General features: G+C 37.1%; 1 protein-coding gene across 1 annotated transcript in view; it reads right to left on the bottom strand.

Annotated features, from left to right (window-relative positions):
• The window catches only part of LOC134388641 (zinc finger protein 585A), a 29,521-nt gene extending 8,825 nt beyond the window's left edge, over positions 1-20,696 (bottom strand). Inside the window, exons 1-2 of the mRNA XM_063111844.1 lie at positions 20,616-20,696; positions 18,324-18,539 (exon numbers count right to left, since the gene is read on the bottom strand). Of these exons, the coding sequence (XP_062967914.1) occupies positions 18,324-18,395 (72 nt within the window). The 5' untranslated portion in view covers positions 18,396-18,539; positions 20,616-20,696. The remainder of the gene's footprint in view (positions 1-18,323; positions 18,540-20,615) is intronic.
• Positions 20,697-26,479: the final 5,783 nt, after the last annotated feature.

Raw genomic sequence — 26,479 nt, forward strand, 5'->3', positions numbered from 1 at the left:
AGAGAGAACGTGCATATTGATGCACTGAGGTCTGCGTCTGTGTTTGTTATTTTCACCGACCCTCTCCATCCCTCTTCGGGTACCCACCCCTCTCTGAAGCTGGACTTCGGCAGTTCGTCACCACTGAACCACCCATACCTGGTGGCCTGCTGTCACTAAGCCAAACTGCTGCTACATCCTACCCCCGGGATCAAGCTGCTGCAGAGCCACACCACCTACCAGTCCCAGTCCCTGTTGTGCCCTGCCCTCCAAGCCTGAGCTTAAGTGGTACACTCCTGCTCAGGAGAGGACCCCAAAAACCCTTGCTACCAAGGAACCTAACAATCAATGCTGCCATCAGTGATGCCACAAACTGCACAAAGGCTGTACCACACTGCACCTACTTGGAACTACAGCTACCATACCCTTCACAACTGTCATGCTAAGACCTATCTGCAGATGAAACTCATTACTTACAAAAGCCAATCTGTAGTTTGGAAGAGAGGATTGCTCCACCAAATGTGCAGACATCAATGCATGGACACAAGACACATGAAAAAGGAAACATGACACTATCTAAGGAACAAAATAATCCTCCTGTAGTTAAACCCAAAGAAATGGAGATCAATGAATTGCCTGAAAATGAATTCAAAATGATGTGGGTTTTTTGATTTCTTTGTTTTTTAAGGAAACTGAGCAAGATATAAGAGAGTACAGATAATTAAAATTAAGGGGAAAAATTCATGAACAGAACCAGAAATTTAATAGAGACAGAAATCATAAAAAAGAACCAAACAGAAATTTTGGAGCTGAAGAATTCAGTGAATGAAAGGTAAAATGTAACAGACAGCTTCAATAAGGACTAGATCAAGTACAAGAAAGAATATTTGAACTGACAGTCCTTTTGAAATTACCCAGTCGGGGGGGGCCAAGAATGAAAGAGAATGAAGACAGCCTATAGGACTTATAGTGCACCATTAAGCAAACATTCACATTATAGGACTTCCAGAAAGATAGAGACAAATATAAGAACAGAAAGCTTATATAGTGGAAGATATGCTGAAAACTTCCCAAGCCTTAGAAGAGATATGGACATCCAGATCACAAAGATCAAAGGTCCCTAAACATATTCAATCCAAAGAGGTCTTCTTGGCACATATTACAGTTAAGCTGTCAAAAGCCAAAGACAAAGAGAAAATTTTACAACTATCAAGAATAAACTGTCAAATAACATATAAGGCAATTCCTAATTAGACTACGAGTGGATTTCTCAGCAAAAACCTTGCAGGCTATAAGAGAATGGGATGATACATTCAAAGTGTTGTTACAAAAATACTGCCAGCCCAAATAGTATATGCAGCAAAGCTTTCCTTCAGAAATGAAGGAGAAATATAGTCTTTCTCAGACAGGCAAAAGTTGAGGAAATTCATCACCACTAGACCTGCCTTATTAAAAATGCTCAAGGGAGTTCTTCTAGTGGAAATGAAAGGATGCTAATTACTAAAATAACAGCATTGAAAGTATAACATCCACTGGCAAAGGTAAATACACAGTCAAATCCAAACCACTCCAATATGTTACATTGATGTGTAAATCATATATATCTTTTATATAAAAGAATGAAAGTCAAAACAGTCAAAAGTATTTAAAGATAGCTACAATAAGTTGGTAAGAAATATATTACATAAAAAGATATAAAGTGTGACATCAAAAATATACATAGTGGGCAGTAAGGTAAAACCATAGAGTTTTGTATACAACTTTTTATAAAAAAAAAAAGTTAACAAGATATTATAAGTATACAATAGTCTATTATAACATGTTTTATGAAGCCTCATTATAACCACAAAGCTAAGAACTATAGGAGATGCATAAACAATAAATAGAAAGGAATCAAAATTTAACACTACTGAAAATCACCAAATCACAAAAATAAACAAGAGAGGAAGAAAGGAACAAAGGTTGTAGAAAACAATTAACAAAATGGCAGTAGTAAGTACTTAGCTATCAATATTTACTTTATTTTTCTCCTTGGCAGCTGGCAGGTATGGGGATCTGAACCCTTTACCTTGACATTATAACACTGTGCTCTAACCAACTGAGCTACCTGGCTAGCCCTCAGTAATTACTTTGAATCTCAATGGATTAAATTCTGCAATAATGTGAGGAGCTGCCCGAAATCGCCATTACAAGATGGCGCTGATTTCCGGTGGAGGGCAGGGCTGCTCGGTAACACGCCTGGGCCGATTAGGCAGCCACCAATAAGGTAGGAGCACGTCCTAGGCGAGGAGCAGTCTCTATATAAAGGGCGCGGGTTCCCTCGCTCGGGGTCTCCATTTTTGGCAAGCTTATGCTCTCCCTCTCAAGATGCATTAAAGCTGATCTGCAGAAGGATCCTTTGTGTGCCGCGTCGTTCTTGCTGGCGAGACGGTAGCGCGGGACACAATAAGAACACATAGAATATCTGAATGGATTTTTTAAAAGATCCAACTATATACTGCCTACCAGAGACCCACTTTAGCCTTAAGGATACACGAAGGCTGAAAGTAAAAGGATGAAAGAAGATATTCCATGCAAGGAGATATTCCATACAAATGGTAACCAAGATAGAGCAGGGGTGTCTATATTTATATCATATAAAATAAATGTCAAGTCAAAAAATGTCAAAGAGATGAAGAAGGTCATTATTTAAGAATAAAGGGCCAAATTTATCAAGTGGAAATAGCAATTATAAATTTTAATGCATACGACATCAAAGCACCTACATATATAAAGCAAATATTAATGAACTTGAAGGGAGAAATAGATAATAGTATACAATAATAATAGTAATACAATAATAGTAGAGTAGTTCATACCCCACTTTCAATAATAGACAAATCAACTTGACAGAATATTAATGTTGAAATTCAACCACACTTTAGACAAAATGGACTTAATAGATATATACAGAACTTTCCATCCAACAGCAGTAAAATAAATACACATTCTTCTCTGGTGCACATGGAACATTTTCCAGGATAAAACACATAGTAGACCACTAGGCCACAAAACAAGTCTTCACAAATTTAAAAAGATCAAAATCACATCAAGTATTGTTTATGACCACAATGGTATGAAACTACAAATCAATAACAAGGAATTTTGAAAAATTCACAAATGTGGAAATTAAATAACATGCTCTTGAACAACAAATGGATGGAGAAAAAAACCAAAAGGGAAATTAAAATATACCTTAAGACAAACAACAATGGAAATACAACATACCAACCCCTGTAGGATGTAGCAAAACAATTGCAAGAAGTAACAGCAATATACATGTACAGCAAAAAAGAAGAAAGACCTCAAATAGCCTAATAGTATATAAAAGGGAACCAGAAATAGAACAAACTAAACACAAAGTTAGCAGAAGGAAGGAAATAATAAAGATTAGAACTATACATAAATCAAATAGAGAATTGAAAAACAATAGAAAAAAATATCAATACAACTGAGTTGGCTTTTATTTTGTTTTTTTGTTTGTTTGTTTTTTGAGTAGGCTTTTAAAAAATATAAAGAAAACTAACAAACCCTTAGCTAGACTAAGAAAAAAAGAAAACTCAAATATACAAAATTAGAAGTGAAAAGTGGTGACTTTACAGCGGAACCTCAGAAATAAAAAGAATCACAAGGGACTATCTTGAACAATTATATGTCAACAAATTTGATAACTGAGACAAAATAGATAAATTCCTAGAAAAATATAATCTTGAATCAGGAAGAAATATAGAGCCTGATCACATCAAAAATAAACAAAAAAATTAAAGTAGTAATTAAAAATCTCCCAACAAAGAAATGCCCAGGACCAGATGGCTTTACAGCTGAATTCTACCAAGCTTTCCAAAAAAAAGCAACACTGCCTAAACTCTAAGAAAACATACAGCTGATGGCAATACTTCCTAACACATTTTCTGAGGTCAGAATCGCCTTGATACCTAATCCACACAGACTCTACAAGTAAAGACAACTACAAGCCAATATCTCCAATGAACAATGATGCAAAATCCTCAATAAAATATTAGCAAATCAAATTCAACAACACGTCAGAAAGATTATACATCATGATCAAGAGAGATTTATCTCTAGCACGCAAACCTAGTTAAATATATCCAAATAAAGGTGATACACATTAACAGACTGAACAATCAAAACCACATCATCATATCAATTGATGCAGCAAAAGCAATCATCCTTTCTAGATAAAAAATCTTAATAGCCTAGTTATAGAAGCAAAGTTCTTCAACATAATAAAGGCCATTAATGAAAAACCCACAGCTTACATCATAATCAATGGGCAGAAACCAAAAGCTTTTCCTCTAAGGTCTGATACAAGGCAAGGATGCCCACTCTCACCACTTCTATTCAACATGGCACTGGAAGTACTATCAAGAGCAACTAGACAATAAAAAGAAATTAGAGGTATCCAAATAGGAAAAGAAGTAAAATTGTCTCTGTTTGAAGATGACATGATCCTCTATGTAGAAAACCCCAAAGATCCCACACACAAAAAAATTTTAAATCTAATAAATGATTTCAGTAAAAGGTACAGGATATAACATTTGACATACAAAAATCCATGGCATTTCTATACACAAATAATGACCTAGCTGAAAAAGAAATCAAGAAAACAATCCCATTTATAATAGCATTAAAAAACAAACAAACAAAAAACTTGGAAATAAATTTAACCAAGGAGGTAAAAGACCTATACACTGAAAACTATAAAACACTGATGAACGAAATGGAACAGGACACAAATAAATGGAAAGATATTCTATACCTGTGGACCAGAATTAATATTGTTAAAATGCCCATACCATCTAAAGCTATAAATAGATTCAATGAAGTCTCTATCAAAATCCCAATAGCTTTCTTTACAGAAATAGAAAAACAATCCTAAAATATGTATGGAACCACAAAAGACCCCAAATAGTCAAAGCAATTCTCAGAAAAAGAAAAAGGAGAGCTTTTCTAACTCTTTTTTTTAAATCATACTTTTTTATTTCAAATCATATTACAAAGGTGTGGTAATCAAAACAGTATGGTACTGGCATAAAAACAGACACATAGATCAGTGGAACAGAATAGAGAGCCCAGAAATAAATCCAAATATATATGGTCAACTAATTTTCAACATGGGCACCAAAAAGACACAATAGGGAAATGACAGTCTCTTCAATAATGGTGCTGGGAAAACTGGATTTCCACATGCAAAAGAATAAAACTAGACCATTATCTTATCCTGCACACAAAATTCAACTCAAAATGGGTAAAAATCTGAACATAAAACCTGAAACCATAAACCCCTAGAAAGAAACATAGAGAACACTCCTTGACATTGGCCTTGGAAATTATTTCTTGGATATCACACCAAATGTTCAGGCTACAAAGCAAAAATAAGTAAATGGGACTATATCAAAGTAAAAAGCTTCTGCACAGCAAAGAAAATAATCAACAAAATGAAATGGGAACCTACAGACTCGGAAAAAATATCTCCAAATCATGCATCAGATAAGGGGTTAATATCCAAGATTTATAAATAACTCATATAACTCAATAGCGAGAAAACACATATCTAGACTCTAAAATGGGCAAAGGACTTGAATAGGCTTTTCTCCAAAGGTGATATAAAAATGGCCAACAGGTACATGAAAATGTGCTCAATATCACTAATCATCAGGGAAATGCAAATCAAAACCACCACAAGATACCACCTCACACATATTAGAATAGCTATTATCAAAAGATAGGAGATAACAAATGTTGGTGAGGATGTGGAGAAAAGGGAACCCTTGCACACGGTTGGTGGGAATGCAGATTGGTGCAGCCATTATGGAAAACAATATGGTGATTCCTAAAGAAATTAGAACTAGAACTACCATGTGACCCAGAGTTTTGTCCGTTTTGTGTTGCCAAAACAGAAATATCTGAGACTGGATTATTTATAAGGAAAAGAGGTTTATTTGGCTTACAAGTCTGGGACAGCTGCATCTGGCATGGACCTCAGACTGCTTCTACTCATGGCGAAAAGTGCGGCCGGCGGGTACAAGCAGATCACATGGCGAGAGGAAGCAAGAGAGAGAGAGAAGGTACCAGGGTCTTTTTAAGCAACGAGCTCTCGGGGAACTAATGGAGTGAGAACTCACTCATTAATCCCCCCTCCCCAGGGAGAGCATTAATCCATTCATGAGGGATCTGCCCCCATGACTCAATCAGTTTCCAAACTTCCACATTGGAGATCAAATTTCCATATGAGTTTTGGAGAGGACAACACATCCAAAACCCCCAGCAATCTCCCTTCTTGGTATGTACTCAAAGACAATTAAATCTCCACCATATTAAGATATCTGCACTCAATGTTCACTGCAGCATTATTCACAATAACCAAGATGGAAACAACCTAGGTGTCCATCAACAGAGAGATGGATGAAGAAACTGTGGCATATACATATATATATACAATGGAATATTTTCAGCCTGGAAAAAGATCCTCCCTTATGCCATAAAATGGATGAACCTGGAGGACAGACACAGGAAGTAAAATATTCCATGTTCTCACTCATGTGGAATGTAAAAAAAAAAAGTGAAAGAAAGAAAAAAAATAGACCAAATATATATAGAGAGAAATTAAAACAGTAGTTACCAGTGTGTGGTTAGGGGGAGAGGAAATGGGAAGATGTAAGTAAAAGAAAGTAGCAAATATGTAGGATGAAAAAGTTGAAAAATCTAATGCACAACATGAGAACTATAGTTAATAACAGTGTATTGTATTCAGACTTTTTGCTAAGTGAATTCAGTTGGTTACAGAGTGGTGCTGATAACACCAAGGTCCTGGGTTCAATCCCTGTACGAGCCAGATGCCAGGACAAAAAAGAAAAAGAAAAAAGTAATAGATTATAGCTATTCTTGCCATGAAGGGAGGGAGGGCAGGACAGATCGGTCACTAAGTAAAATGATGTATATGTTAACCTGTTCTACTATATATATAATCATTTCAGTATATATATGTATCTTATAACATCATGTATATACTTTAAACATACACAAAAAATTTATTTTAAAAAATAAAAACTCACCCCCGTTTCCCTAATGTTTAACTATGAAGATTTTGAAACATACAGAAAACTTAAAACAATTGTACAGTGAAAACCTGTACATCCACCACTTAGGACCTGTCATTAACATTTTACTGTACTTGCTTTATCATACACCTACCCATCCTCTTATCCATTGACCCATCGTACTTTTTTGTGCATTTCAAAGTAAGTTGCTGATATCAATACATATCCTCCTAAAGAATTCAGAATGCAAATCTAACTAGAGTATAATATTTGTTTACCTTTTTTCTTTTTAGGTAAAATTTACATACAATTAAATGCACCAATCTTTAGTGTAACCATTTATCGTTTGACAAATTTATACATATGTGTAATCGAGGAGCTTTTTTTCTTTTTTTAAATTTTTACATTTTTTTGTTGGTTGGCCAGTTATGGGGATTTGAACCTTTGACCTTGGTGTTGTCAGCACCGTGCTCCAACCAGCTGAGCTAACTTGCCATCCTCACAAACTTTTTAAAGATAATATTTCATGTAGGGTGCATATTAAACATGTAGTTTTACATATTTTGTGGAAGAAAGAAATCAAATAAAGAATTTCTGCTATTTATTCTGTACTATCATCAGGCAATTACTCATTTTTTAAATCTGGGAAAACCTTTCAAATAGGTTCTCTTTTAGTCTTCTAGAAATTGGATGAATGACCTGTGAGACAGTTTCTGAGCAATTCAGGACTAGCTATTACACTAATCCTGGGAACACAGAAATAAATCATGTTTCTAATCTTCCAGCAACTTAAAAGACTTAGAAAATAAATAAGACCAAAGTTTGAAAAAATGATATAAGTTCATTAATCTGTTGAAAAGTACACCTCCATGTGTGACACTCTGAGGGCCCAAAAGAAGAAAAAGTGCATTCTACATGAAAGAATAAATTTACATGCTAAAGAATTGAAGAATTTATGTTGGAAGATATGAAGTATAATACAGAATAGGGGGTAAGAGGGACATTCTCCAGAAAAGACAAGAACAAAGTTGTAGAAATAGGAAAATATACAATGAGTTTGGGGAACAGCAAATAGTAGGCGAAAATGAAGAGAAGTCTGCATGATGTGTTGGGAAGGTGGTTATGGGAAAAATAGTGACCAAAGAACCAGTATGGAACTTTAAGTTAAGGAAATTATGGTAATCAGATACATATCTAAAAAAATTTTTTATAAGATCTGTATTGCAGGATAACCAAATAACTGATAAGGAAAAGTTCTTTATAGAATGATTCTAGCTAATAAATGAAGAAGTTAGGATAGAATTAAAATATCCATTTGCAACTCCTAATAATTGATATAAACAATAATCATTAATGGTTGCTCATATGTTTCATAAATGAAAGGGTGAAGAGACGTTTACAATGAAGATGACTCCAAAAGCACAGGCAACCAAAGGAAAAATAAACAAATGGGATTATGTCAAACTAAAAAGCTTCTGCACAGCAAAAGAAACAATTAACAGAGCAAAAAGACATCCAACAGAGTGGGAGAAAATACTTGCAAAATATACCTCAGACAAAGGATTAATAACCAGAACACACAAGGATCTTAAACGACTTAGTGAAAAAACAAGTAACCCAATTAAAAAATGGGCAAAGGAACTGAAGAGGCACTTCTCAAAGGAAGATATACAAATGGCCAACAGACACATGAAAAAATGCTCAACATCACTCAGCATTCAGGAAATGTAAATCAAAACCACTTTGAGATACCATCTCACTCCACAGTTAGGATGGCTAATATCCAAAAGACTGAGAATGACAAATGCTGGCAAGGATGCAGAGAAAAAGGAACCTTCCTACATTGTTGGTCGCACTATAATATGGTGCAGCCCTTATGGAAATTAGTATGGAGGTTCCTCAAACAACTACAGATAAATCTACCATATGACCCAGCTATTCTGCTGCTGGGTATATACCCAAAGGAATGGAAATCATCATGTCGAAGAGATACCTGCACTCCCATGTTTACTGCAGCATTATTTACAATAGACAAGAGTTGGAACCAGCTTACATACCCATCACTGGATAAGTGGATAAGGAAAATGTGGTACAGCTACACAATGGAATACCACTCTGCTTTAAAAAAAAAATGAAATACTACTGTTCGCAGCAACATGGATGGACTTAGAGAAAATTATATTAATTGAAATAAGCCAGGCACAGAAAAAGAAATACTGTATGTTCTCACTTATTTGTGGGAGCTAATAAAAATAAATAAGTAAATAAACGAACAGGGGGTGGGGAAGAAGACACAACAATCACAATAATGCCTTGATTTTAAGACATGTGAACAAATATGATGTTGATGGGGTGAGGGGGAGAGGGAGAGAGGAAAAGGAGGAATTGATAAAGGGATATGAAAATCAACTATGTTGTATATTGATAAATTAAAACAAAAAAATTAATTTAAAAAAAGAAGTTTATGGTGATGGATCAGCTAATAACATCTGTATCTACCAATAACATCACAAAAAGAAAAACCAGATATTATGTGCCCCCTACATGATATGGTAATTAATTTCATTATACCACCTATGAAGTATTCTTGACAAAAAAAAAAAAAAAAGGAAAGAAAGAAAATTAAACCTGAATCTTATCAAGCCTCCAGATCTAACAAACATTTCACAGGCAATGTGAAGGAGATGGGAAAATATTAAACGATACCAAGACCAAAATATCAGCTAAATCTAGAAGGCAGCGAATGACCTGTTTCTTCAAAAAACAAATTACAAAAGAAACAATATAAGAATATGAAGGGGAATCTTTTCTTTATTAAAAGAGACTTAAGAGTCATACTAACCAAATGCAACTTGTGGATCTTGCTTGGCTCTTAATTAAAATTAATCAAAATTATTGAGTCACACATTTCATGAAATAAATAAATGAATAAACAAAAATGAAGGAATAAAAAATTTTTAAAGAATAACTCAAATTAAAAGATATTTATTACACATTTAGAGAAATTCAAACAATGAGTATTTAGATGATATTGAAGAATCACTGTTTTTATAGTATTTATAGAAAAAACATGGTGTTTGGGATTTGCTTTGAAATAATCCAGCACCTGGGGGCAGGGGGTGATTTTAGATGAAACAAGAATGGCAGAATGTTGATGACTGCTAAAACTGGGTGACATGTACAACAGGTACAAGGGCTCCTTATACTATTATTTGTACTTTTATATATACTGAAAATTTTTCATAATAAAATGCTTTTAAAAAAAAGTTCCTTCATATAAAAAATTCTTATTTGGAAATGCATAGTTGAAAAAATGGACTATTTCTACCTGGGAGTTGTATACATTTAAAAACAGTATTACAGGGACTTGACATTCCCCACATTCAGCAGTTTACAGAAATACTAGACAGGAAATCATCAAGGATATAGAACAAACAACAGTATCTAACCAATATTTATAAAATACTACAACCCACAACAGTGGAATACATATACTTTTCAAGCATCCATAGAAAAATGATGCCTGAAAAGACAGACCACATTCTAGGCTGTGAAACAAACCTCAACAAATATAAAAGAATTAAAATAATACAAAGTATGTTCCACAATGGAATCAAACAAAAAATCAATAACAGAAAGACAACAGGAAAATCTCAAAGAAATTAGAAAATAATAACAAAAGCTATCTGAAAATCATAAAATATTTGGAAATTAACAACATAATTCTAAATGACCTATGGGTCAAAGAAGAAATCTCAAAAGTAATTTTAAAAATACATAGAACTGAAAGAAAGTAAAAATACAACCTATGAAAATCTGTAGGATACAGATAAACCAGTGCTGGAGGGAAATTTATAGCACTAAATGCTTACAATAGAAAGGGGAAAAGTCACAAATCAATACTGTAAGTTCCTACCTCAAGAAACTAGACAAGAAAGAGCAAAATAAACCCAAAGGAAATGGAAGGCAAACAATAATAAAAATTGGAAATCAATTACTCTGAAAAGAAAACAAAACAGAAAAAAATCAATATAACACAATTTAGTTGTTTTAAAAAAAAATCATTGAAATTGATAAACTTTGTTAACTGATCTATCAGTCAAGCAGGTTGACAAAGATAAAGAAGACACTAACCACCAATACCAGGAGTAAAGCAGGAAACATCAATTCAGATCGAGCAGTCATTAAAAGAAAATAAGGAATACAAAAACTCCATGCTAATAAATTCGATAATTTAGAACAAATGGAACAATTCTTCAAAAATCACAGACTACCACAAACTCAAACATTATAAAACAGATAAGCTGAATAACCCTATAACCATCAAATTAAATTAAATTCATAATTTAAAAGCTCCTAAGAAAGAAATCTCCAGGCCCAGATAGTTTTGCCAGAGAATTCTACCAAATATTTAAAGACGAATTAGTCACAGTTTTACACAATCTCTTCCAGAAAACAAAGGAGGAGGAACACTTTCCAATTAATTTTGGAAGGCAAGTATCACTCTGATATCAAAACCACACAAAGATAGAACCAAAAAATACCTATAGACCATTACCTCTTATGAACTTAGATGCAAACATCCTAGTAAAATATTAGCAAACTGAATCCATCAATGAATAAAAAGAATCATGCACCTTAATAAACTGAAATTTCTGTGTGAACTCTATTATTTTGTAACTCCCTGTGAATCTATACTAATTTCAAAATTAAAAGTTTTCAAAAAAGTAGTGCTAAACAAAGATTATTCTCAACACATAGACAATATTTTCGAATGGGCAAGACTGGAAGATCAATCATGAGAAGACCCACTGCAAATTCATGTGAGAGAATATGAATTACTTTAAGGAAGGGCATACTATTAACAGGGATATAGAAGGAAATTAGTATTAATTATTAAGGCAACAAAATGATATTGAACATGAATTTGATAAAAAGGATTCAGAAATAATTCTTAGTTATCAGTTTTGTATAACTGTGCAGATTCTGGTGCCATAGACAGATTTAAGGACTAGAGAAGGAGGCTGGGGGAAGACAAGAAATAATCACTTAAATTTTGTATGTACAAGGGATCTTCAAAGAGTTCACAGAAATATTAGCATTATCTTTTAATTCTACTTCTCCATAAACTTTTTGAAGTCCCCTTGTATTGAGATTTAGGTGACAGGACACACATGAGGATGTACATGAGACAGCTGGATAGAGAGCTAGTGTGGAGAAGATTCAGAAACTGTATGTACAGGGCAGGTCACTGAATTCAGGGGAGGGAAGGAGCATAAAGGAAGGATGTGGAGAGAAAAAGTATTAAAGATGTGGCTGTTCATTTCTAAAACTATGATGCGTGAAAGCTACTTTTTAAATTTCTTCATTTAACTGTGTTCAGAGATTAGAGTTTGCATCTTTGTGATGTACTGATTTTATTTATGGGGCCTCAAACAGTCATTTCTTTGAAAATGTTCCCTATATACCTGAGAAGAATACATGTGCTCTTAATTTTTCTCTGTCATACACTTGCATATTCACACCCTACACACACTGAACCCCCAGCCCCCAAACCCTTTGTCATCAAGAATTTAATGGGGAATCGAGATGTCATGTTAGCTTGAAATAAAGCTTTGACACCTCACCAAACGAATATCTAATAGTTTGTTCAGGAAGAAATTTCCTCACTCAAAAGTAATAATAAACAACTGATATGCAAAAAAATACAATAAGCTAAAAGAATGAAAGAAAGAGAGAGGCAATTAAGAGGAACACACTGGAAATAAATTGTCACACAGTAGAAGAAAAAATATCCACCATGAATTCAGGGAATTCACTAAAATAACTACTTAAAATAATTAGGGATATAAAAGTCTAAGGAAGAAATAATGAAAAACCAGATAGGCTAATGAAATGATTATGTAAATTTTTAAAAAATAAATCGGCAGAACTCAGTAAAAAAGTAAAATAGAAAAAAATGCAACAGAGAAATGACGGTCTTCCTGAAAGCAAAAGACCCTGAGAAAACACAAAAGGTGGCCAAAAAAAAAAAAAAAAGACAAGTGAGCAGCATGAACTGGAAATACGGACTTTAAAGGAAAAGAGAGAAAAAAAAATAAGAGTTTAATTAAAACATCCAACAAACAAAAGACTCCTTGAATTGTCAGTATAGAAGTTTTATCATTTTTCTCAGTACCAATTTAATAGATATGTCTTAAACAATAGTTCAAGAAGTTAATGTTATAAAGGTGACACTAAAAACAAACAAAACAAACAAAAAAGAATCCATACCTTCCAAATTACCAGAAGGAACACAGAAACAAAGCAAAATTACACAATACATACTGAAAGATACATAAAAGAAGCGCCCATATCAAAAACACAACATAAAATGCATCTTTCTACTGCCATACAGAAAAAATGCACAAGGACTCCGAAGAATGACATTTGTAAAAGGATTAGCAAAGGCATATCTGGAAATGTCAACAGAAAGTAAGAAAAAGCCTCCACCTTATTATTAGACAGAGCTGAATTCCAGGGAAAAAATATTAAACATGACATAGACATAATTTAAAATGAATTTTGGAAGCCATTACTATCACTGCAACAAATTACATATCATCAAAATTTATAAAAATAAACTACAGGAAAATACAGATAGAAATATATTTGCATTGGGAAACTTTAAATAATATCTCTCAGCCCCATGGAAAAAAAGGGTAAAAAAATTAGTAACACTGTAAAAACCTTGCAACAATATAAATCTTATTGATATCAAATTCTATATCCTGGAAAGATTTCTTTTCAAGTGCCTATATTCAGAAATATTAAACATAAAATTTACAAAACAAAAAAATCCTTAATGATATTCCAAAAAGCAAATAAATCTCTCCAATGCTACAATCATAATTTTACTAAAAGTAGAATTTTAATTTTTATCCTTTATTTTTTTGGCAGCTGGCTAGTATGGTTGCCTGAACACTTGACCTTGGTGTTATAACACTACACTCTAACCAGCTAAGCTAACCGGCCAGCCAAAAGTAGGATTTTTAAAATGAAAATCTTAACACTTAGAAATGAAAATGTGGTAAACAGTAATTAAAGATTTAGTGGGAAAATTAATATTTCTAGTTTCTAGAAATTCATCCTTTTCATCTAGATTTTTTAATTTACTTATATGAGATAAATTATTTTTCTAAATTATTTTTGAGTTCTGGTCAAGATGGCAGACTAGACAGTCCCCAGCGTCACTCTCTCCCACAAATCAACCAAATTTACAACTTTTAAAATGTAACATCAGCCAAGCCAGGGCCGCTGGAGCTCAGGGAAAGAGGAGGAGAGACGTACAGAGTTCATGAAGGCGGGAGAAACCACAATGAGAGAAAGAAAAAGCTGCTCTGAGCATTTCGGGCTGTGGCTGGCTTTAAGCCTGGAGCTGCTGAGTGCATGGAGCAGGAGCCAGCAGAAGCAGCAGCTGTGCCCTTCAGATGGAGTTACTTGGAGGTGGCAGGAGAGAAAAGGCCCTTGGCGGCCCCCAGGACAGCAAGACCACTGATAGGTTTCCCATGGACTCACGCAGGAGCGAGGAGCCAGAACAACTGAAAAAAGGGAGCCATTCAGAGGCCAGTGAGTCATTGCAAGGGACCAGCACAGGGCCCATCCCATAAGATGTGTTTGCAGCATGGGCGGTGGGGGAGACGGGCCCACCTGGGGAACACTGGGACACAGCAAGGACAGCCAACCTGCCCCCCAGTCAGCACAGGACCACTCAGAGGAGAATGGTCAGGAATGCAGAATTGCATGGGGTGCAGTTTGATGAGAAAACTCAGGCCCAGATCAGAGATTCTACAGAACACAGATCCACCAGGTCTCTAGAGAGCTGGAAGTACCTATAAGATCAGCCATTAAACCCTGAGCTGCACAAAAAACCTTCCCTAGGGAAACAGCAGCAAAGTAGCAATTTAAACAACCACACAGCTCAAGTACTGGTGCCCACAGGAAGTTCCCCCGTGTTAGAAGCAAAGGACAAAAAATTAGTTCCAGCCCAGGCACACCACCAGCACCTTGGGGCCTGCCTGGGAACTGGAGGCTTGGATCCGGGGACTGGACCCCACTCCCACTTCCAGGCAAACTGTACCAGTGCCTCAGGGCCAGCACAGGAACCCGAAGCATGGAGAAGGGGACTGGACTTCCCTCCCACAACCAGGTACACTAAGCCAACGCCTTGGGTCCCGCCCAGTGACCCGAGGCATGGAGCTGGGGACTGGACCCTCCTCCCACAACCAGGCACACCACGCCAGCACCTTGGGGCCTGCCCAGGGACCCGAGGCAAGGAGAAGGGGAACGGACCTCTCTCCCACAACCGGGCACACCATGCCAGCATTTCAGGGCCCACCCAGGGACCTGAGTCATGGAGAAGGAGACCGGACCTCTCTCCCACAACCAGGCACACCGTGCCAGCACCTTGGCCCCCGCCCAGGGACCCAGGGCATGGAGAAGGGGACTGGACCACCCTCCCACAACCAGGCACACTGAGCCAGTACCCTGGGGCCCACCCAGAGACCCACGGCATGGAGAAGGGGACCAGACCACCCTCCCTCAACCAGGCACACCATGTCAGCACCTCAGGGCCCACGCAGGGACCTGGGGCATGGAGAAGGGGACAGGACCCCTCCCACAACCAGGCACACCAAGCCAGCTCCTTGGGTCTCGCCTGGTGACCCGAGGCATGGATAAGGGGACTAGCCACCCCTCCCACAACCAGGAGCATGGCACCAGAGCCTTGGGGCCTGCCCAGGGACTAGAGGCATGGAGAAGGGGACCAAACACACCCCACAACCAGGCAGACCGCCAGTGCCAAGGAGCATAGCAAAAACATCACCTCCACATGAGTGGCCCACCACAGCCACAACAATAACCATGGCTGCCGCGAAAGGGGCTAGACGCCACAACCACCACGCAGATGGTCCGCCAACCACTGGAGTGCATTCAGACAAGAAGAGTCACCAGCAGAGACAAAGAAAAGAAGAGGATGTCTCTTTCCACAAAATCCATTTCAGAGTGACAGAAGAAGCACCTGCTCTATGATAAAATTGGGGAACCTGATCACACCTCTCAGCTTTGGACAGATCATCTAGGCAACAAGTTAACAGAGTAACCATTATTCTTTCTGAAGGAGAGAAGAAATCTAGGGCAATTAGAGGGTGGAGGGGGAGGAAATGGGGGAAGCGGAGAGATTGGACAAGGGGTATAAAAAATAATTACGATTTGTCTAATAATATTGATTTAATCAACATTCAATGTTCAACCCCAAAAATATGTATAATCAATTTTGATTCAATATATATATTTTTTAAATTAAATTAAAAAACAAATTATTTTTGAGTACTGTTTTGCTATATATATTATAGCTTCTGATATTTAGTGGGGGGTTTGTTTTTAGATATTTTACTATTTTTGTTTTGACTTGTTTGACTTTGAAGTGGGCTGCTGAATGAGAAAACAGTATCTGCTTCACATCTTTCCCTGTGATAAACACTATTAAGCTATTGTTTCCATCTACTCTTGAATGTAGTTCGTTAATACATTTGACTTCTGAACCTATGTTCATAATTTCCAGTTGTTTTACTGTCTTTGGTTTGGGCATCAAATATGAACCATCCCTCTTCATCCCTTTCGGTGTTTTTCATGTTAAATTCCTTTTGATCTGTTCCTAAAATTGCAGCCCTAGCTTTCTTTTGGTTCTTGTTTCTGAGTCAATCTTTTTCCATTCCTTTACTTTTAAATGACAACAAAAGCGGCTAGGGACAGCTGAGAGTCATCCTGGTACTATCAGTTAGGCCTCAGTGTTGCTAGCAGCTGGCCTAGCAGGATTGGCCAAGTCATGGTATTTTCCACGGTGTTATACAAAAACAATCTCACAGAACACCAACATCAGTCAAGACCACTGTGACCATCATGGTACAAAACAAAACCAAGACTACTCTGTAATCATGTCCAAGCACAGACAAAACTTAGAACATTGTTCAAACCACCAAAGTGAACAAACATCTCCTTATTCTGGCTAATACAAGTGACTGTTCCTTCTTTACCAATTATAGCTTTAGCCTCACTCCATTCTTTCTATCTTCTAGATAAAAGTTATTAAGATACCCAATCATAAAACTGCTCAACAGCAGCAGAGGTGGAGGGAGGTTCACTAAGATTCAGCTGGGACCCTCACTGCATTTGACTAAAATGCTGAAATAAAATTCTTCTTATTATTATTCGTGTATCCAGTAGAAAGGGAAGGCATGATAATAATGTCCACTACTGTGTTTTTCATTACGTGTTCTGTATTTTAGCAAACAAACATTAAAAATGCAATGTGCAAAAGTATGTCTAGTTTGCCACATTTTGTAAAATTTTGTAGTTTTTACTTGCATACAGAACTAAACAATCAGAGAAAACTAATAAAACTGGTCACCTACATTAGCAGACATAGGCAGGTGGGAGACAGAAGTAGGTGAACCACAGTCCCATCTTTCTCCTGAATTTCTTTCACCATAATACTTTTCAGTGTGCTGCTTTTTATATTTTTCTAATTTTTGAACTATGTATTGCCTATTCAGAAAAATAAACTATTCCTAATAAACTATCACCGTATCTTCAGAGGGCTAAGAAATAATACTGTACCATGAAATAAAAACAGAATGCTCATAAGCAAGAATATTTAGAAAATAAACTAGAGTTTTTGAAAATTAAAAGTTTGAATTAAAATGTTGATAGCGGTAATATCTGCTCAATAGGAGGGCTGGGAAAAAAAGTTTACCATAAAGAAGAAGAGTAAAGAAACAGAAAATAGTGGAGAAAAAAATGGAGAATGAACATCTGAAAGACAGCAATTTCAAAAAGAGAATAGAAAAAATATTTTTTAGGAACAGTTTAGGAAGACATGGAGAAATAGTTTCAAAATCCCACACAAAAGTGATTTTTAACCAGGAATTCTATTTGCAGCCAAAAGATCAATAGTGTGATGACAAAATAACAGTTTTCCCTGACAGTCCACCCCTCCACTTCTTCTACGGTTGGCTTCTACAGATGGAGACATTACCCATTTACTGCTCAATCCTGTCAGGAAGATCAAGATTTGTTTCAGGAGCAGCAGCTCTAGGGTCTGGCTGCTTCCTATAGCTCATCTGCCTCTTCCTTGAGGCTCTGGTGACAGATCAGAGATATGTACTCCCAGGATGAATTCCCACCCCTGGGACTCCTCCTCCTCACCTTACATAAACTGCCATGATCCCCTAGTGCTAGGGCTGGGGATTTCCGGGGTGAGGTCCACTCAGCTGGCATGGCCACACTGGGTCTCAACCCTTATTCTCTCAGGAGGCTGAAACTCAGTGGTCATCTGTGAGCTCAAGTGGAGCTGCTGGGAAAAGATGGGCTGGAGTCTGGAAGAAGAGCTGAGCCACGACCTCCCCAGAGACACCAAAAAACCTAGAAAGACAATGTTCATATACTTAATTATTCAACATTCACCACATAAACACTTCCTGGATATGCCAAGGTGCAGGTCTCTGAGCTAGAAACCACAGGGCAGTGATTCTCAAATCTGGGCATGAATTTAAATCACCTGGAAGGCTTGTTAAAACACAGTTACAAATTCTTAGCCTCACCCCCACAGTTTCTGGTTCAGTAGGTCTAAAGTAGGACCCAAGAATTTGCATTTCTAATAACTGCACAGATGATGCTGATGCAAGAGGTCTCGATGTGTGGTCACACTGAGAACCAGTGCTGTGGAGAATATAAAGTTTAACAAAATCTGTAACAGGTATTAGTCATGGTAAAATATAGGAAAAACCATGAAGATTTGGAGTACATTACTGCAGATTTGAATTGCAGCTCTGCCACCTTTCAGCTATGAGAACACGAAGAAGTTACTTCGGTTTTAGTTTCAAAATGAGGATGAAAACGACTAGAACATAGTTATGAAAATTAAATGACATGATGTTTGTAAAGTACTCACAGCTCCCTGGCACACAAGAATCATGCAATAAATATCAGCAATTACCATGCACCATCAGATATTAAAACAATATAAAAACCAACGTATTCAAAACAAGTAAAAAAATATGTATTCAGACAACAGTCATCAATACGAGTATATGTGACAAAAGTGTAATCCATTGAGTGTGCACAAGACATTCATTCCATAAATAGCACTGACAGTTATATTATCCACCTGGAACAAAACAAATTAGATCTCCATCACACACTATTAAGTAGACAAATTCCAACACTACTCAACACACAAATTCTTTGGGGTTTTAATATATACTTTAGGAGCATATATTTATATGACATCGTGGTGGAGTGGAAGGGATCTTATTACACATGAGAGGAAACTCAGAAGCTATAAAAGAAATAATAGATATTTCTGATTAAGTGATATTTCCTAATAATATGTTAAAACACTATAAAAATTGAAATGAAGATATATAAAAAATCTTTTCGATATGTGACAACAGGTTATTTCTAAGGTTAAAAAAAACCTAGCAATCACTGCGATCAATAAGGCTGGAAAAAACTGCACAAAGGATATGAATACTCACAGAAAAGGAAACCAGTAACAACTAACTAAAAAGATGCCAACCTTACTAACAGGAAACTGCACTAGAGCAATTAGATATAATTTTCTCTCAAATTGTAAAAAACTTTAAAGAGGCAACAATATCCAGTGCTGGGAAACATTTGGGAAAATGAGGTCTTTTATAAATTGTTGGTGGAAGTTTGAATTGCTACATCTTTTGAGTTATTTAGTCATATCTATTATTAAAAACACACATAACTGTTCCTAATAGTATAGGTTCAAATATGTAAAGCAGAAACTGACAGAAGGACAAGTGGACATATTACCTTTCCAGTGTGTCGTTTACCTTCCTCTGTAATTAATTAAGCATACAAAATAAGGTGTGAGAAGATAACTACATACATTAACTATATACTTAATTTATATATGTAAAAATACAATTAGAGAACATACATTGTTTTTATGCAATAGATGTGACATTTATGAAAACTGACCATGCACTAGGCCATAAAACAAGTTTTCAATTTCATTACCCACAGATATTACTTGAAACAAAAAAATGCACTTCTAAATAACTCATGGGTCAAAAAACAAAAAAAACCCCACTAAAATTAAAAAAAAAAAACCCACTTAGTTTGAGAAAATGCTACATTCCAAATCTTGGGAGTCTCTATACGAGAAGGCTGACAAATCGATGAGCTGAACTTTCAACTCAGATTAGAAAGCAAGATGACCACAGACCCCACGTACCCCCACAGCTTACCCTAAAGGCCCTCGGCCATTGACCTCAGACTCCCATCACTGGCTCCCAAATACCAAACACTCACCTCATAGAGCTCCACAAGTGACCCGAGAGACCCTACCACAGACAACCATCAACTGACGCCAGAGACACCCCTATCACAGAACCCAGAACCACCCTTCCTAACTCCACGGACAACCCCCCTGTTACTGAGTCCACAGAATCCCTAATCGCGACCAACCAAAATCATCTCAGAGACGTCTCCGGCATTAAGATGTGGCAATACTTCTGACACTAGCGGCGAAAAAGCCTTCGAATACCGTTTTCGATTCCGGTCGGACGTCTAGCACCTCCCCTTAGAAACCGTTGGTAGGGCGCATGCTCTGAATTACGTTGGAAGCCATATTCGGCCAACAGTCAACATGGCGCAGATGCGCAGATACACAGTTAGGGACATTGCGTAGTTTCCGTTAGAGGCGTCTATGGGAACACATGGCTGTGCCCATACGGGGCGTCTTCGTGGGGGCCGCCATCTTGGGAGCGCATCCATTCCGTACAGCGGAGGACTCGGCCTCCCGCCCGGTTTCACAGAGCGAGGCAGGGGCTGTTACATAGAAGGCAGGAGCGTGGTCCTGGTCTGAGTATGCTTCCCGGAGGAGGAAGGTCCTGGAGGTGGGGTCCGCAGCTCTACGTTACAGTTAGAAAAGCTAAGTTGCCCTCTGGATACAGCACCCAGCTGGGAGAAACCGCTGGGGAACAGGGAAGCCGGGGAGGAGACATTATCAAGGGAGAGGGATCCTGGAAGAAACGACTGGGAGATGAAGGGAGACATCAGAATGGGGCGATCCGCTTTTTGGAGAAACCACTCAAGGAGAAAGTAGAGAGGTCAGGGCGGGTGTCTGCTCCTGGGCGAAACGAGCGGGCAAGACAGAGACGTCAGAATGGGTAGAACGCTGCAGGGAGCGTGGTAGAAGCTTTAGTGGGAGAAACCACCGTAGGAAATAGATGAGGAGTCAGGACAGTGCGATCCACTCCTGGGAGGTCATACCGTCGGTGGCAGAAGGCAAGGCGTTCCCTTCCGAAGGCCTGGGAGGGGGCGCGGAAGCTCCAATCCCCGTTCATCTCCGTGAGCCTCCGCCCGAACTGTTTCAAGTAAACTCTAGTAGGTAGCGATAATACTACTATGAAACTATAATAGGCAACAATAAAATATAATAAATAATATAAGATAATATACTAACAAATATATATAAATACAAAAATATATTTAAAATAATAAATAAAATAATAATAGCAATAATAAAAATAATAATGGTCTTTAATGTGACCACCATATGGCTAAAAGCACCTGAAGAAAACTTTGCTATTTTTATTTACTTGTAAATTAAAATATAATAGCAATGTCCTTAATATATAAAGGAAGCCTTAAATCCAGTCTCTAACTCCTCCTTTAGCTTCTCCAGTATGGAAATTCTGAATCCGCTAATACTCGCCTCCCTCCCTTTTGGGGGGTGGGGCTGGGAGTTATAAATATAGAATGACCTTCACCTGATGAACGCCTAAACCCCCTCAAAACCCAGCTTAAATACTGCTTCTGCCGGGAAGCTCTGCCTGACAGCGGTGGGAGTGTGTATGCTGTCGTGATGGTCTTCAGTACCAGCAGGTGGGGAAGGTGTGATGTGGGCACGCGGTACCTTCAGGCCGGTTACCTCCCGGACTCTAAAAATAAGGCCAATCAGAGGGTTGAACTCTGCTTATTCCGGGTTCTATTTCTTTTCCCAAAAGATGGTCTAAGGAAAAATGTATGAAAGTCCTTTAGTGAACTCACATTTCTACCAGAGGCCTAAAAATTATTGTCAATTTTGTTGGTAATGTGGTTATGTTAAAAAGAAGATAACATATTTTAGAGATTCACATGGAAATATTTATGGGAGGAATGATATTAGCATTAAAAACTCCATTTAAGGGGTATATGAGTGAAATAATAATAACAGAATGATAAATTGATAAATGTTGAAGCAGGGTGTTGGGTACATAGAGTTCATTATACTGTTCTCTCTTCTTTAGTATTTGTATGAAGTTTTCATAACAAAAAATTAATTTAAAAAGAAAGGAATTGAAAAGCACAAGGAAATATCAAAATAGGAGGTGTGGTGATAGTATTATACAAATTCAGAAAAAGCAAAGATTATTAACAGGGATATTTCATATTTTAAAAGAATGCAGCTACCAAGAGCATACAGCACTTCTAATATTTATCTAACAATATAATTCTGAAATATAAACAGAAAAAAATGAGAGAAAAGGAAAAATTTTAGGAATCCACAATGACAGTAACTAACACATCTCAGAAATAGATCAAGTAGAAGAAAGGTAGGTATAAGGCTATATTGGAATAACTAATATATTTGCTTTATATATCATATATCTACATTTTATCTTGATTTTTTAACAAGAGAATTAACATTTTTTCAAACATACTGCAACACTCCTAAAAATTCTCCACAAAGTAGGCCATAAGAGAAGTTATAAACCCCCCAAACTGATACCACATAAACCGTATTCTCGGGCTACATTAAAATGAAAATAGAAATCAACACTAGGCAGACAATAAAATGTTCTAAATGCCTGGACATCAAAATACACAACCAGAATAACACTTGGGTTAAGGAGAACATAACAAGGCATATTGCAAACTATTTAGGATGAAGAGAAAAATGAGAGTGCCTATATCAAAAATTTAATGGACTGGCCAAAGTGATACTCAGAAGAAAACTTATGACCTAAAATGTATTTATTAGTAAACTATGAAAAGTTTTCTAATAACTAAGCTTTTAATCCAATCGCATTCTACTACATCCAAATAAATGCCCCCCAAAAAACCAGAAAGGGGGAATTAATGTGATAAGCAGGCATTAATAAAATAAGTAGAAAAAACCCAGTAGAGATAATTAATAAAATTATGAGCTAGTTCTCTGTAAAGAGTGAAATAGACGGTCTTGTTTAAGAAAGATGAAATAAAGAAGGCATAAGGAAACAACATTAGAAGGAAAAACTCAAGAAGCCTATGGATATTTTTAGTAATCAATTTGAAAATTTAACGAAATAGGTAGTTTTCTAAGAAAACAGATGAAAATTGCTTCAAGAAGGAGAGAAACCTGGATAGGCCAAAAATGATTAAAGAAATTGAATTGTCACCATATGCAAAAACCAATCCTATATGGATTAATGACTTAAATGTCAAAACCAGGATGGCAGCATATCAGGTCTGACTTCACAGGCCACAGTGAGAACTTTGGTCTTTATTCTGAGTGAGACATGGAACCCCTGCAGGATTCTGAGAAAGAGGTGACATGATCTAACTCAGACTTCAACAGGCTTACTCCAACTGCTGCATTGAGAACAGACTAAAGACGGGCAGGGGCAGAAAAAAAGAACAGTTGTACTAATGTAAGTGAGAGATGAAGGCTGGGACGAAGGTGTTATCAGAATGCGATGAAAAGTGGTAAGAGTTCTGGATATATTTTGAAGTTCTGTGCTCCCAATAGAGTGGCTCCAGAAAATCACTCCACCTGCCTCCTGATCTGTATTATTTATTCTGAGATAGATTTTAGTTTGTCTCTCAGAAGTTCAGATTTAGCTTGGCCCTCATGTTCAGCCTTGAAAACCTCTGAACTGCCTCCAGGTACCAAAAGAAACTTCTAAGGCAGAACTACCAAACTGCTAACTTCTTTCTGCCAGAAATGGATTTAACCACTTTTTCACTGGAAAATAAGTCCTTATTCGAGACTTATCACATGACACAGACATGGAGCAGGGTGGCTTTAACTCTCTCCTCTGCCAAAAAAAAAAAAAAAAAGTTGGCTTAGCCACAGTGCATGACAGCAAGCAAGCATCTTCATGGCTGCCATGGGCTACTGTGGATGAAAAGGTAGGCTAAACCCTTTCCCTGCTGTGTGAGATTCTGACCCATGATTAACTCTCTAACTCTGTTCCCCTAGAAACCTTTTAAAGATAAGAATGTTAACAACATGACTTATAATAAAAAACTATAGTAAACTGCACTTAGCTGAAAACCATAAATGAACTATAAATGCCTAATGGAGACAGAATGCTTTGGACTTCCCTGAGTATGATAACTCGAAACTGGAATGTCCCTTCTGATGACCCTGGAAGCTATGACTGTGGACTGTTACAGAAGCTACTGGCCCCTGGGCATGAAGCTTCTAAGCCGACACAACATGCACCAATATGAACTTTGTCTACGGGCACCTGAGAAAATAGAGAGGTACCAGCCTTGCATTTAGTAACCCTTGTCCTTGAATTGTTGCCTAACAGTGACAGTTTACTGGGGAACCTTGCAGACTATACCATCACTTTGTTTCTTGAAGTTTGAGATTTTTCTCCCGAAAGCGGGTTCATGTCATTCTTGTGTGGAAGTAATGGTGGAAGTACATCAAGCATGACTCTGAGTTTCTCCCCTGTATCCTACAGGCTCGGCCTTGGTGACTCCTCCATTACTGATGGCTGAGACTCTACCACACCACACCCTTCAGCAGCAGCACAAGCGAGGCCAAACTCCTATTAGAGCAAGACATTTCTGCTAACATATCCACAGCCCAGTTTCAGAGAGATCCTTCGTCCTGCCTCCCGCTAAAGCCCTGGTTATTAGTTCCATTCTAGCTCATTTTCTACCTAACTCACCCTGACTTCCTCCCTTGTCTTTTGAATTTGAAGTCTATCTCTCTAAAACATTTAGCTTATTGAAAAGTCAAATATTATACAGCTTAACAACTCTCTCTAGCCCTTTTGAGGCTGGCGTGTTGAAGATAAACATACTTGTGGAGGGCAGACTTAAGAGGCCGGGAATACCCAGACTGTCCCAAAAGCCAATGACTGAGAGAATGGCAAAAGCCTAGAAACAGAAAATGGTCTCTGAAGATGAGACCTTACCATTTTAAAAAATACCATGCCATTTTATTGGGTGAACTGATGATGAGTCAGTCTTCTGGTCATTGGGTAGCTCTGAAAAGACAACAATTAACCTTAAAAATAAGGGGCACACTAATATCATGTGCCTCTTGACATGAGGGCCTGAGATGTGCATAATATCACTAATATAATATTCTTGTCACAAATGCACAATCTAAATATAACCACTAGGATACTTCAGGCAAATCTTCATTGAGAATTAATCTCAATTTTTAAAAAACTTACATTAAAGACATTCTACAAAATAAGTGGCCTATAATTTTCAAAAATGTCAAGGCCATGAAAAACAAAGAAAGGCTAAGTAACTAATCTGAGTAAAGGATACTAATGAGATGTGCCAACAAAATTCAACATGTGATCCAAGATTGAACCTTGCACCAGAAAAAAAAAATTATAAAGATATTATTGGGGAAAATGACAAATTTCTTTTTTTTCTCTGGGAAGCCAGCTGGTATGGGATCCAAACCCTTGACCTTGGTGTTACAACACCATGCTCTAACTAACCAACCGAGCTAACCAGCCAGCCCAAAATTTTAATATGGGCTGTGGTAAATTAGATAATACTGTATCAATGCTAAATTTCCTGATTTTGATAATTGCACTGCAGTTATGTAGGATAATATCCATGCTCTTGGGAAATATACAGCAAAGTATTTAAGGACAAAGAGACAAACATCTACAACTCCAAAATAGTTTAAAAATCATATATATATATATATTATATATACTTATACACACACACAAACACATGGAGACAGAGAAAGAGAAGTTAAGAGACTGAGAGACAAAATGACAGAGCAAACATGGCCATTAGGAAATGTGGGTAAAGGGTTTACATGAGTTCTTTGTACTATTACAACTTCTCTGTTATAAAATTAAAAGTTATAAGAAAATAAAAGAGAAAGAAGTGTTGTAAAAAGCGTGTAAGTGTGGAAAGAGGAAGGCAGAGGAATGAGAAGTGGGATGAGACCCAGCAGGATGAGTTCTTATAAAAGGACGATGCTCATGAAAACAGAAGAGTCACAGTGTTCGGAGACAGAAGGGGTTAAAGAAGAAGAATCCTAAAATGGTGCTCATGACTCATGACTCAGAATGTGCTGTTCACTTGAAGGT

The sequence above is a fragment of the Cynocephalus volans genome, chromosome 10 (assembly GCF_027409185.1).
Source record: "Cynocephalus volans isolate mCynVol1 chromosome 10, mCynVol1.pri, whole genome shotgun sequence".
NCBI classification, from domain to species: Eukaryota; Metazoa; Chordata; class Mammalia; order Dermoptera; family Cynocephalidae; genus Cynocephalus; species Cynocephalus volans.